This window comes from Hyperolius riggenbachi, chromosome 10 (assembly GCF_040937935.1).
Source record: "Hyperolius riggenbachi isolate aHypRig1 chromosome 10, aHypRig1.pri, whole genome shotgun sequence".
NCBI classification, from domain to species: Eukaryota; Metazoa; Chordata; class Amphibia; order Anura; family Hyperoliidae; genus Hyperolius; species Hyperolius riggenbachi.
In genome coordinates, this window is record NC_090655.1 from 12,832,361 (window position 1) to 12,845,766 (window position 13,406).

A 13,406-nucleotide genomic window follows, 5' to 3' on the forward strand; every position below is an offset into this window, starting at 1 on the left:
ACAGAGCCAGTGTGTGCGAGAGAAATAATACAGATGCCAGAGACAGTGACAGAGCCAGTGTGTGCGAGAGGAATAATACAGATGCCAGCAACAGTGACAGAGCCAGTGTGTGCGAGAGGAATAATACAGATGCCAGAGACAGTGACAGAGCCAGTGTGTGCAAGAGAAATAATACAGGCGCCAGCAACAGTGACAGAGCCAGTGTGTGCGAGAGGAATAATACAGATGCCAGCAACAGTGACAGAGCCCGTGTGTGCGAGAGGAATAATACAGGCGCCAGCAACAGTGACAGAGCCAGTGTGTGCGAGAGGAATAATACAGGCGCCAGCAACAGTGACAGAGCCAGTGTGTGCAAGAGAAATAATACAGATGCCAGAGACAGTGACAGAGCCAGTGTGTGCGAGAGGAATAATACAGGCGCCAGCGACAGTGACAGAGCCAGTGTGTGCGAGAGGAATAATACAGGCGCCAGCAACAGTGACAGAGCCAGTGTGTGCGAGAGGAATAATACAGGCGCCAGCAACAGTGACAGAGCCAGTGTGTGCGAGAGGAATAATACAGGCGCCAGCAACAGTGACAGAGCCAGTGTGTGCGAGAGGAATAATACAGATGCCAGAGACAGTGACAGAGCCAGTGTGTGCAAGAGAAATAATACAGGCGCCAGCAACAGTGACAGAGCCAGTGTGTGCGAGAGGAATAATACAGATGCCAGCAACAGTGACAGAGCCCGTGTGTGCGAGAGGAATAATACAGGCGCCAGCAACAGTGACAGAGCCAGTGTGTGCGAGAGGAATAATACAGGCGCCAGCAACAGTGACAGAGCCAGTGTGTGCGAGAGGAATAATACAGGCGCCAGCAACAGTGACAGAGCCAGTGTGTGCGAGAGAAATAATACAGATGCCAGAGACAGTGACAGAGCCAGTGTGTGCAAGAGAAATAATACAGATGCCAGCAACAGTGACAGAGCCCGTGTGTGCGAGAGGAATAATACAGGCGCCAGCAACAGTGACAGAGCCAGTGTGTGCGAGAGAAATAATACAGATGCCAGAGACAGTGACAGAGCCAGTGTGTGCGAGAGGAATAATACAGGCGCCAGCAACAGTGACAGAGCCAGTGTGTGCGAGAGGAATAATACAGGCGCCAGCAACAGTGACAGAGCCAGTGTGTGCGAGAGGAATAATACAGGCGCCAGCAACAGTGACAGAGCCAGTGTGTGCGAGAGGAATAATACAGGCGCCAGCAACAGTGACAGAGCCAGTGTGTGCGAGAGGAATAATACAGGCGCCAGCAACAGTGACAGAGCCAGTGTGTGCGAGAGGAATAATACAGGCGCCAGCAACAGTGACAGAGCCAGTGTGTGCGAGAGGAATAATACAGGCGCCAGCAACAGTGACAGAGCCAGTGTGTGCGAGAGGAATAATACAGGCGCCAGCAACAGTGACAGAGCCAGTGTGTGCGAGAGGAATAATACAGGCGCCAGCAACAGTGACAGAGCCAGTGTGTGCGAGAGGAATAATACAGGCGCCAGCAACAGTGACAGAGCCAGTGTGTGCGAGAGGAATAATACAGGCGCCAGCAACAGTGACAGAGCCAGTGTGTGCGAGAGGAATAATACAGATGCCAGCAACAGTGACAGAGCCAGTGTGTGCGAGAGGAATAATACAGGCGCCAGCAACAGTGACAGAGCCAGTGTGTGCGAGAGGAATAATACAGATGCCAGCAACAGTGACAGAGCCAGTGTGTGCGAGAGGAATAATACAGGCGCCAGCAACAGTGACAGAGCCAGTGTGTGCGAGAGGAATAATACAGGCGCCAGCAACAGTGACAGAGCCAGTGTGTGCAAGAGAAATAATACAGGCGCCAGCAACAGTGACAGAGCCAGTGTGTGCGAGAGGAATAATACAGATGCCAGAGACAGTGACAGAGCCAGTGTGTGCGAGAGGAATAATACAGATGCCAGCAACAGTGACAGAGCCAGTGTGTGCGAGAGGAATAATACAGGCGCCAGCAACAGTGACAGAGCCAGTGTGTGCGAGAGGAATAATACAGATGCCAGCAACAGTGACAGAGCCAGTGTGTGCGAGAGGAATAATACAGGCGCCAGCAACAGTGACAGAGCCAGTGTGTGCGAGAGGAATAATACAGGCGCCAGCAACAGTGACAGAGCCAGTGTGTGCGAGAGGAATAATACAGGCGCCAGCAACAGTGACAGAGCCAGTGTGTGCGAGAGGAATAATACAGGCGCCAGCAACAGTGACAGAGCCAGTGTGTGCGAGAGGAATAATACAGGCGCCAGCAACAGTGACAGAGCCAGTGTGTGCGAGAGGAATAATACAGACGCCAGCAACAGTGACAGAGCCAGTGTGTGCGAGAGAAATAATACAGGCGCCAGCAACAGTGACAGAGCCAGTGTGTGCGAGAGAAATAATACAGATGCCAGCGACAGTGACAGAGCCAGTGTGTGCGAGAGGAATAATACAGGCGCCAGCAACAGTGACAGAGCCAGTGTGTGCGAGAGGAATAATACAGATGCCAGCGACAGTGACAGAGCCAGTGTGTGCGAGAGGAATAATACAGATGCCAGCGACAGTGACAGAGCCAGTGTGTGCGAGAGGAATAATACAGATGCCAGCGACAGTGACAGAGCCAGTGTGTGCGAGAGGAATAATACAGATGCCAGCGACAGTGACAGAGCCAGTGTGTGCGAGAGGAATAATACAGATGCCAGCGACAGTGACAGAGCCAGTGTGTGCGAGAGGAATAATACAGGCGCCAGCAACAGTGACAGAGCCAGTGTGTGCGAGAGGAATAATACAGGCGCCAGCAACAGTGACAGAGCCAGTGTGTGCAAGAGAAATAATACAGATGCCAGCGACAGTGGCAGAGCCAGTGTGTGCGAGAGGAATAATACAGGCGCCAGCAACAGTCACCCCCTCCGCGCCGCATTCTGTACGATGGCTGGAAAACCAGCAGCTTAGGATTCCTCGCAGATTATGTTACCTGCACTGCTACGGAAAATACGCTGCACAGGATGAGACTAGCCAGGAATAGGCTGATGAGAAGATTATTATTATTTAGTATTTCTATAGCGCTGACCTCTTCCGCAGCACTGTACAGAGTATATTGTCTTGTCCCTCAGAGGGGCTCACAATCTAATCCTTACCGTAGTCATATGTTCATCATAGTCTAGGGCCAAATTGGGTGGAAGTCAATCCAATTATCTGTATGTTTTTGGGGTGTGGGAGATAACCGGAGTGCCCGGAGAAAACCCACAAACTCCGTGCAGATCCCTGACTGGGATTCAAACTGGTATTAAAATTTTCATATAAGCCAGAATTGGTATCGGCCCGTTGACTATCCCTTATCAGGCAGAGATAAAAACACTCAACTGCGTTTTTGTCTAGGCCAGGGGGTGTCAAACTGAAATTTAGCATCGGGACCCAAGTCACGGCCAAACTCAATGTCAACTGGCCACCTTCCTCCCTAATAAACTTATCTGGTGTCTAATGGCCCCCCTCCCTCGCCCATGTACAGTTCGCTAGTGTCTAGTGGCCCTCTCCTATACAGTTCCCTGGGGTCTTGTAGTTCTGCCTCTCCTATGCAATTCCCTGGTGTCTAGTGGCCCCCTCCCTCCCATATACAGTTCCCTGGTGTCTAGGGATTCCCCTTCAGCCCATAAATAGTTCTTTGGTGTCTAGAGGTCCCTCCTCACACCCCTAGTCTAGTGATTCCCCTATAAAGTTACCGGTTGTCTAGCGCTTTTCCCATCCCTCCCCCTATGGCTTACCTGGCAGGCTAAAGTGGGCCAAACTTAATGCAGAGTGGAGAAACCACTTGTGGTTCAAATTTGGCCCACGGGCCAGAGCTTGACATGTTTCGTGGTCCATGGCTATAGATGAGGTGAGTATGGATATCTAACTCACTATCTCATTTATGATAAATGTTAGAGAGACCCCCATAGCCAGACATTAGGTACTGCTACAAGACCCTTACATACGTTCACAGTGTCAGCTAAGCCTTTGTTACACATTAAATGATAAAAAGCGCTCATGAACGTGTATGTGTTACGGCCAAAGCCGGACGTTGGCCAAAGTGGGAACTGGCTCCCAATTCTCAAAATGGCCAGTTTAGTTGTAACATCTCTGGCCAAAGTCCAACATTGGCCGGCCAATGTGCAAAATGGCTTTCCTGCCATTTCACAATTTGCCTGGTGTTGTCACTTTCTTGGTGGGAAGGTTAGGGTTAGGTGTAGGAGTGGGGGAGGTTAGTGTTAGGCACAGAAGAGGGGGAGGTTAGTGTTAGGCACAGGTGAAGAGAGGTTCATTTTAAGCAGAAGAGAGAAGAGGTTCGTGTTGGACACTAGAGAGGTGAAGGTTAGGCTTAGACCTGCAGGTCACACATTTGAGGGGAAAAAACAATTTTTTGGGCACCTCACAATGTATTCTTACATCTTAGCTTGGCCACATCTCTTGATCCCTTCCAACGTTGGCTGACCAATGTTGGAACTTTCCACACTCCTGGCTTTGGCCATAACATATACAATATTGCAAGCGCATATGTAATTCTGAGTTTATGTAAAGCCATTCAACATGGGAAATATCGCTGTGTGTGGTAATGTACACAAAAATGGCTTCTGCAGTGGGATTTAATAGAGCCTGAGACTGAGAGGTAAACCTTGGTACTGAAAAGGCAGCATTTGTGCTGGCATCAGGGATAGGTAGACTATCTGTACTGGTGGCTGCCACCTTTGTATAGCCTGGCCTGTGCTGTTGGCTTCCATCTTTGTGTAGTCTGGTCTGTACTGGTGGCTTTCATTTTTGTGTAGTCTTGTCTGTTTTGGTGCTGGCAATCTTTGTGTAGTCTGGTCTGTCCCGTTGGCGGCCATCTTAGTGTAGTCTGGTCTGTATTAGTAGCTGCCATCTTTGTAAAGTCTTGGCTGTACTGGTGGCGGCCATCTTTGTGTAGTCTGGTCTGTACTGGTGGCTTTCATTTTTGTGTAGTCTTGTCTTGGTGCTGGCCATCTTTGTGTAGCCTTGTCTTGGTGCTGGCCATCTTTGTGTAGTCTGGTCTGTGCCGGTGGCGGCCATCTTTGTGCAGTCTGGTCTGTGGCGGTGGTGGCCATCTTTGTGTAGTCTGGTCTGTGGCGGTGGCGGCCATCTTTGTGTAGTCTGGTCTGTGCAGGTGGCGGCCATCTTTGTGTAGTCTGGTCTGTGCCGGTGGCGGCCATCTTTGTGAAGTCTTGGCTGTGCTGGAGGCGGCCATCTTTGTGTAGTCTGGTCTGTGGCGGTGGCGGCCATCTTTGTGTAGTCTGGTCTGTGCTGGTGGCTGCCATCTTTGTGAAGTCTTGGCTGTGCTGGTGGCTGCCATCTTTGTGAAGTCTTGGCTGTGCTGGTGGCGGCCATCTTTGTGTAGTCTGGTCTGTGCTGGAGGCTGCCATCTTTGTGAAGTCTTGGCTGTGCTGGTGGCTGCCATCTATGTGAAGTCTTGGCTGTACTGGTGGCGGCCATCTTTGTGTAGTCTGGTCTGTGCTGGAGGCTGCCATCTTTGTGAAGTCTTGGCTGTGCTGGTGGCTGCCATCTTTGTGAAGTCTTGGCTGTGCTGGTGGCGGCCATCTTTGTGTAGTCTGGTCTGTGCTGGAGGCTGCCATCTTTGTGAAGTCTTGGCTGTGCTGGTGGCTGCCATCTATGTGAAGTCTTGGCTGTACTGGTAGCTTCCATCTCTATATGTAGTCTATTCTTGTGAACACACTCACATTCTTGTGTCTATATCTTCCTAGGTGGACAGTAAGGATACAGGCTTACACTGGACTCCGCTGATGAGAGTATCGGCAGTATCTGGAAGCACGGAGGTCGCTCGCTGCCTGATTGCCGCTGGAGCTAAGGTCAATGTGAAGGACAAGGATGGCAAGACTCCACTGATGGTGAGTGCTCATTTCCTTTCATGTTACATCCTCACCTGCATTAGATAGTCTTTTTTTGGATACTGTCTGGAAGAAAGGTGTGTGGTTGCATTTTGTCTGCTTGCTGTATCTGCTGCCCATCCAGAGGCTGCTCCTAGCATGAGGGTTTGTGTGTACATACCATTGCTGACTGCGTGATCTGAGCCACATCTGCCACGTTCTTGTCTTGTCTCAAGGGTGGTCACATGTATCAGGCAGATAGCAACTGCCATCTGGTCTACCATAAATCCTTCAGTATATGGCTGTCTTAATGATCGGTACATACAGGGGCGTAAGTACTAATCATGGAGCCCTGCCGCAAGACTTGGATGGGGTCCCCCAATAATCCCACCCTTTCCCTTGAGTACCCCTGGTGGCCTTCACAGACTGTTGCCCATGCTGCAAGGGTCATAAAACAAGTGTGGCTGTCGTGATCTTCACACCCATAACAAGTGTAGCCACACCCATAACAAGTGTAGCCACACCCATAACGAGTGTAGCCACACCCATAACAAGTGTAGCCACAGAACCTCCTGATCTGAAGGACGGACCATTGGTCCATTGCTTTGCCGGGTCCCACCTGTCCCTCCTGCCAAGCGAAATGTAACGTAAAATGGCTTGTGAATGCTTCCTCGGAGGTCCGCAGGTTCTCTACTCCTTTCCTGTAAAGGCGGTGACTCTGGTATATAGAGGAGGAGACTTGTATCACCAGATAACGCCCAGTGTTCCATACATAGGCAAGACACCATTACTGAGAACTTGCAGTAACCTCCCTATAAGCCGTAGCAGGAGTGCAGGGACTGGTCCTCTTTGCATGAATGAGACTGTTGCTCAATCAGGATGAATTTATGGGCTATAGGTTAGATGTATGCCACGATTAGGGATGGATGGATTTCCATGATAATTGGCATTGGTTATTACTGGCAAGGGTTAAAGGACAACTATTGCAAAAAAAAAAAAAAATTGAAATACATACATATAAAATATATATTTCTCCTAGAGTAAAATGCACTAAAAAATGACCTATGTTGCTGTCACTTATATTAGGTAGTGAAAATCTGACAGGTTTTGGACTAGCCCATATCCTCATGGGGGTTCTCGGTTATTTCTTCATTTACAAAAGCACTTACTAAACTGCAGTTACTCAGTCCAACTGCCAAAATAGTATGCACTTGAGTGAGGAGGATGGCTGACAGCTTTGTATAGATCCTTTACAGAGAGTGTTTTGTAAAGAATAAAGGAAGTACTGGGAAGCCTCCATGATAAGATGGACTAGTCCAAACTCTGTCAGATCTGAAAGCTTTTTACCACTTACAGTACATAGGCAAGTTCAGAGGGGGGATTACTGGTGCCCAAAATCCCCCCCCTCAGACCAAGCCTGGTGCAGTGTCTGGGGACAGGTACAAGTTAAAGGCCCATACTCACGGGGGACGGCCGTCGCCGCAACCGCGTGGCACGCGCGTGTTGCGGCGACAGTTCCCCCGTGTGTATGATGCGCGCGCCCCGAACCGTCGCCCGTCGGAGCTGTCGCCAGGCGATTGACCTGTTCAATCGCCGGCCACAGTCGTCGCCGCAACCTCGCCGGAACTGTCGCTAGCCCCGCATGTGTATGCGGGCTAGCGACAGCTACCCACACACACCACACGGAGCTTCCGGCGGGGGGGAGGAAACTCGGCGACAGCTTCCGCCGCATCGCTAATCCCTCTGCTGCCGTGTGGATGCAGAGGGATTTGGCGACGAGCTGTCGCCGAACTGCCGCCGAACTGTCGCGCACACGCTCCCGTGTGCGGCGACAGCTACAATTGTACCCCCGTGGGTACTTAGCTTAAGACACCAGAATGTCTCCAGGCATCCTGAAGTATGTGCTGCCCCGCCCCCTTTCTGTCCTGTCTACAGATGACTTTGGATGTAGCAGCAGCCTGTGTACGGATCAGAGACAGCAACATAGGAAAAAAAATAATTTCTAGAGCATTTTACTCTAAAATGCATAAATGTAAACTGTGCATTTCTCTACATATTTTTTCGCAATAGTGGTCCTTTAAATCTGTGTTGTATTTTGTAGGGGGAAGAGGCATGGAATACTGGTTACACTGTGTGGTACGTGGCCTGGGAAGTAGAAAAGAAATAGAGTGAACTTAGGTCAGCTATAGAGGAGTAAACCAATGTTCAGAGAATGTGAATTAGAATGTGAATGTGAATTAGGATAAGAATGTGATTAGAAGAGAACTAGCGTAAGGTCATTGTGGACTTAAATAGAACCTGAACTGAAAAAAAGAAGTCAAAATAACCATACACGGGTCATACTTGCCTCCTGTGTAGTCTGCTCATCAATCTCCTTCTCCTGTCCTGCGTCCCATTTGTCCACTGTGATCAATGGAATTCTCCGTCCTCCATTTTAAAAATGGCCATTACCCCCTAACAGCTTCCGGGTCAGCACACTGTTAAACTGTAATATCACCCACTTGGCCATAGGGAGACATGGACATTACCTTGCACATTCAGTTGTAACTGACAGCTGCTGATGTATAACTGACAGCAACTGGTATATTTCAGTTATGACAAAATATTGTCAGAACTGGAAGGAATCACTGTAAGAAGAAAATGATACATATATCCAGGCACATCGCATCTAGTTGGGACATTAAATAAGTTAAGGAAAGGGAGGTGCTGAAGGGGGTGTGGCTAGAAAACAGCAAAAATCTGTTAACCCTTCGCACTCTCGCATGGCAATGTTCAAACAAATGCATTCACACATTCACTCATCCAGGCCCCACTGTTATCCCTCCAGCTAAGTTAAAAGCCGGGGTTTTAGTTCACATAAGAATGCATTCTTATGCTTAGTCACCTACACTGCGCAACAGGGGAAGGAGGGTTAATAGATTTTTGCTGTTTTCTAGCCACACCCCCTTCAGCACCTCCCTTTCCTTAATAACTTATTTAATGTCCTAACTAGAGGCGATGTGCCTGGATATATGTATTTTTTTCTTGTTACTGACCCCTGTGGCTAGGGTCTAATCCAGTGCACTCCCTCCTTCCCCTGTATGTGTTTGTCAGCATGCACACAGCTTATGCTGGTGACTGTGCATGGTGCACATGGATACATTACGTTAGCTCCCTTGTGCGATTGGTAAGATGCACTATCTGTCCCAGGAGAGGACGTCAGGATGTGTGCTCCTAATCCCTAGATAGGTTTGATGCAATGAATGTTTGCATGTCTGCACTATGCATGTTACAGGGCCAGAGTTAGGACACCTATGTTTACCTGGGTACTTCTGCGCAGTATAGGTGACTAAGCATAAGAATGCATTCTTCTGTGAACTAAGACCCCGGCTTTTAACTTAGCTGTAGGGATAACAGTTGTGCCTGGATGAGTGAATCTGGGAATGCATTGGTTTGAACATTTGCATGCGAGAGTGTGAAGGGTTAATAGAAGCTCACCATTTTCTTCTTACAGCAAAAATCTGAGAGGAACTGACGGTGAGGTTAGTTTGTAATATTCATTTGCAGCTACGTCATGTGTTTTATTTTAAATCATTTTTTTTCGCCTCAGGTTCCCTTTAAAACATATCTCCGTATATTTTACATCTTGGGATAATTCATATTTATGAATGCCAATTACTAGAACTTGAAAGAAGTGAGGTATAAAATGGTCACTGTATGGAACTGGAGTCTGATGAGGTTCTTACTTCTAACTTTATCTTAGGATTTCTCATTTTTCTTCGGACACACGCAGGGATCTGTGCGACCAGTGGGAGGAAGCGTGTGACCTAGCGTCGAGTTGTTTCCAACCCTTTTGAGAGGCTGCTGAGATACCCGGGGTAGATGTTAGCAGTGGGAGTGGCAATATTGCTCCAGTTTGACTAACAGGACACCTGAAGCAAAAGATAGGCTGCCATATTTTTTATTTCTTTTTAAACAATACTAGTTGCCTAGCAGCCCTGATGATTTCTTTGGCTGCAGTAGTGGCTGAATCCCACACCTCAAACAAGCATGCGGCTAATCTTGTTAAGACTTCAGCCAGAACACCTGATCTGCATGCTTGTTCAGGGTCTGTGGCTAAGGGCCCATTCACACTGGGGTGGCGATTTTTTTTCTCGTGGTAAATGCATATTTTTTGCTGTACATTTTTCGTGATTTTTGAGGGATCATAATTAGCGCTTTCACATTATTGCTCAAAAATCGCAAAGAATGTGCTGCATTTTTGCATTTACTGTGAATCGCCAGGGATTGCAGCAGTGAGATCACTGGGATACAGTTTGCATTACACTAGCGATTTTACGATCCCCGGAGATTCGGCAATTAGCAGTAAACGGCTGCTAATCGCCCCAGTGTGAATGGGCACTTATAGTACCAGAGGCAGAGGATCAGCTGGACAGCCAGGAAGGCTTTATAGGAACCAGGTTTTTTCAGGTTGGCTTCAGTTTTACGTTAGCCCAGTTCCACCTGACGGGAAAGAGCCCCCTTCTTCCAGCAGGAAGGGGCGGGATCCATTGTAGAGAAGCGCAGCAGGCTCTGTATTGTAGAGAATGGGCCCAGTGTGAGATCTGTCTGTATTTTTAGCTGCTCTTTATATTCCTGACGTGTCTCAGCCCAATAACCGCTCAGATCTGGCTTCTGAGGACATCGTCTGGATGTGATAATCCCCGCTCTGTGTGCCGCACGTATGAATTGTAAGTCTGGATGATACGCACGGAGCTCTCGCCGTTTCATAGGTCTTATTAGCATTGTTCTTCCCTGTGTGCCGTGCAGGTCGCTGCCCTGAATAACCATGAGCAGTTGGTGCGTTTCCTGATTGAAAGCGGCGCAGACTGCAGCATCACAAATGAGGTATTAGAGGCGTGTGCGCGGGATGGCATTGTGTGCGCCGCTACGGCAGGCGGGTCATGTGACCTCCTCTCCCTCTCTTCTCTCTCCGCAGTACGGAATCAGCATCACGGACATGGCCAAAGCCTTTGAGAGAAAGGTAAGGAATGGAGATGTCTCCACTTGAAGATTATTATTATTTATTGGATTTATAGAGCGCCAACATATTACGCAGCGATGTGCAATAGATAAGATTACAGACAATGATAACTGGGTGACAGACAACACAGTACAGGTAATAAGCAATACGATACACAACACAATACAAGTAACAAGCACTAAATATAAACTCTATCACGCTACAACTTTAAAACAGTCCTTGCTACTCGGCATCAGGATTAATGTCCATACAAGCTTCAATCCAATATATTCTTCCAAGCAATAAACGTGGGCATTCAGTAATGCATAGGTTCTTGTGTAAATTACACCTCCACCAATGGGCACTCACCCTTATCCACAGACCCTCGGTTAGATGGGTCTATTGCGCCTTAGGATACTCTCAGGCGATCCCCAGCCTTAAACAATCCACTGCTTGTATAGTATGCAAGTTCTTCATAAAGTATTCACCTCAAAATAAAAGCACAAGGCTCCCATAGCGTAAAACCATTCAAAATTTAATAACACACATGTCCAAAGACCAATATAGGGCATAGGGTTTTATGTATGGGCTCTCCCCCATATGATGGCCACCAGACTGGGCTTGTACTGAGACCAGGGTCCCTGGAACATCGTCCCTCACGCTGTACGTGAGCCACGCTGGACCACTTCCTCCTCAGAAGCCACGCTTGCTTACAATCTAGGGTTGGGAGGAAGGGGGGGGGCACACGAAAGGAGAGGGGCTGCATCGAGAGAGACTCTGCACAGAGAGCTAGGGCAGCGTTAAGGGGGGGGGGGGGGGGGTAGGCCTCCTTGAAGAGGTGAGTTTTAAGGACTTTTTTGAAGGTGTTGAATTAGGAGGCAAGCCTGATGGGTGTGCCTCCTCATGGGATGTGAGAGTGTTCCACAGGATGAAGGCAGCCAGGGGCATAGCAATAGCCATAGCATCTGCTATGGGGCCCTGGAGCAGAGGGGGCACGAGTGGTACTTAATGTATTCACTGTTAACTTTCTTGTGTCCCCCACCCTCTGACTATCAGTGCCCATGGACTATGCAGTGTAGATTGCATAAGACTGTAAACTGCCCAATTAACTCACTTCCATAGGGTAGGGGCAGGTGGCATAGCTAGAGTGCCTACATCTAAAGGCCCCATGAAAGTTTTGCTATGGGGCCCTATGATCTCTAGGTACGCCACTGGAGGCAGCTCTAGTACTGGAGGCAGCTCTAGTAAAGTCCCGTATGGGAGTACAAGATGTGTGGGGTGGTTGGTAGGAGGTTGTTGGAGGATCAAAGTTGCCGGCCAGGTGTGTATCTGCTGGCCAGGTCGGAGATGTAGGTCGGGCAGGGCTTGTGTATAGATTTGTAGGTAATATTTCTATCCAGTAGAGAAGCTCCTCTCTCCTCACAGCTTTTCCTCTCGTTTCCCCGACAGAACGTGGCGAACCTATTAGAGGAGAAGAAAAAGGAGACGCAGGTGTCCAGGCGCTGAGCCCTCTGCTGTAAAAAAACGCCGAACAGGGCAGGACTCTGCAACTAGGCCTCTTATGTGCCAAAATGGAGCTTCTATTGTTATGTTACAGCAGGTCACGTGACTTGTAGCGCATAGATTGTTAGTTCCTGACTTTCACAAATCCGCCTAATCAAATGTCTGTGTCCTTCAGCCAATATAGTTTTATTTTGTATAATAGCAGGTCCTACTGATATTCACAAATTTGTACTAAGATTAAAAACTGTACAAAACTTTAAACGAGTGTCTCCTTTCTTCCTGCTACTGCTCTGAGCAAAGGAGCCAAACGACCTATTTGGCACAATGCCATGATCCTCTGTTCTTTTGGGTAAATTCTAACTGGCTGATGGTTTTTTGGCGCCCGAGGCCAGGACCTTGTGGGCCGTCCCTGAAATCCAGCCATGGGTGTAATATACATCAGACCTTCATGGATATGGCCTTGCTGTGTTTGAGATTCCCATTCTGCCTTCATAGCACGGCTGTGGAGAGTCAGTACAAAAATCATCCGACGACTCCGTTTATGAAACCTCCAACTCCAGGTACCCAAAATTTGCTCCGCCTCCACAGCCCTACTGCATAGACATGACTGTCATTCTACTGATAGTTACTTAGTACTGCTGAGGTATGAGATGTCTCCTTCCTCTCCAGACTGGAATAATGAATTATACTTTAATATGCAGATCTGTTGGACACCCCTGACGGTGGCCACATTATACAGTAAAATGATTGTATGGCAGTTCGATTAAACGATTGTACAGAAAAATTAAAACATTTTATTGTTATGAGTTTGAGAAATCTGATTGTTTTTTTTCTATTCAAGTTGATCGGGATTGGCGGATTTTTCTGATAAATTTTTATGAAAATTAAATGGTGTAGGGCAGATTACAAAAAAATAAAACCTGACAGTTTTTTCAATACATTTTCCTTCCTAATTGGGGAAAAAATTAAAACTCAAGCGTGGGGTACATTGATCAGATTTATTTTTTAAAAATGTTACTATCG

General features: G+C 48.1%; 1 protein-coding gene across 1 annotated transcript in view; it reads left to right on the plus strand.

Annotated features, from left to right (window-relative positions):
- The window catches only part of FANK1 (fibronectin type III and ankyrin repeat domains 1), a 125,879-nt gene extending 113,235 nt beyond the window's left edge, over window positions 1–12,644 (plus strand). The window contains exons 8-11 of the mRNA XM_068255733.1: window positions 5,777–5,920; window positions 10,688–10,765; window positions 10,857–10,901; window positions 12,330–12,644. Coding sequence (XP_068111834.1) covers window positions 5,777–5,920; window positions 10,688–10,765; window positions 10,857–10,901; window positions 12,330–12,386 — 324 coding nt within the window. The 3' untranslated portion in view covers window positions 12,387–12,644. The remainder of the gene's footprint in view (window positions 1–5,776; window positions 5,921–10,687; window positions 10,766–10,856; window positions 10,902–12,329) is intronic.
- Window positions 12,645–13,406: the final 762 nt, after the last annotated feature.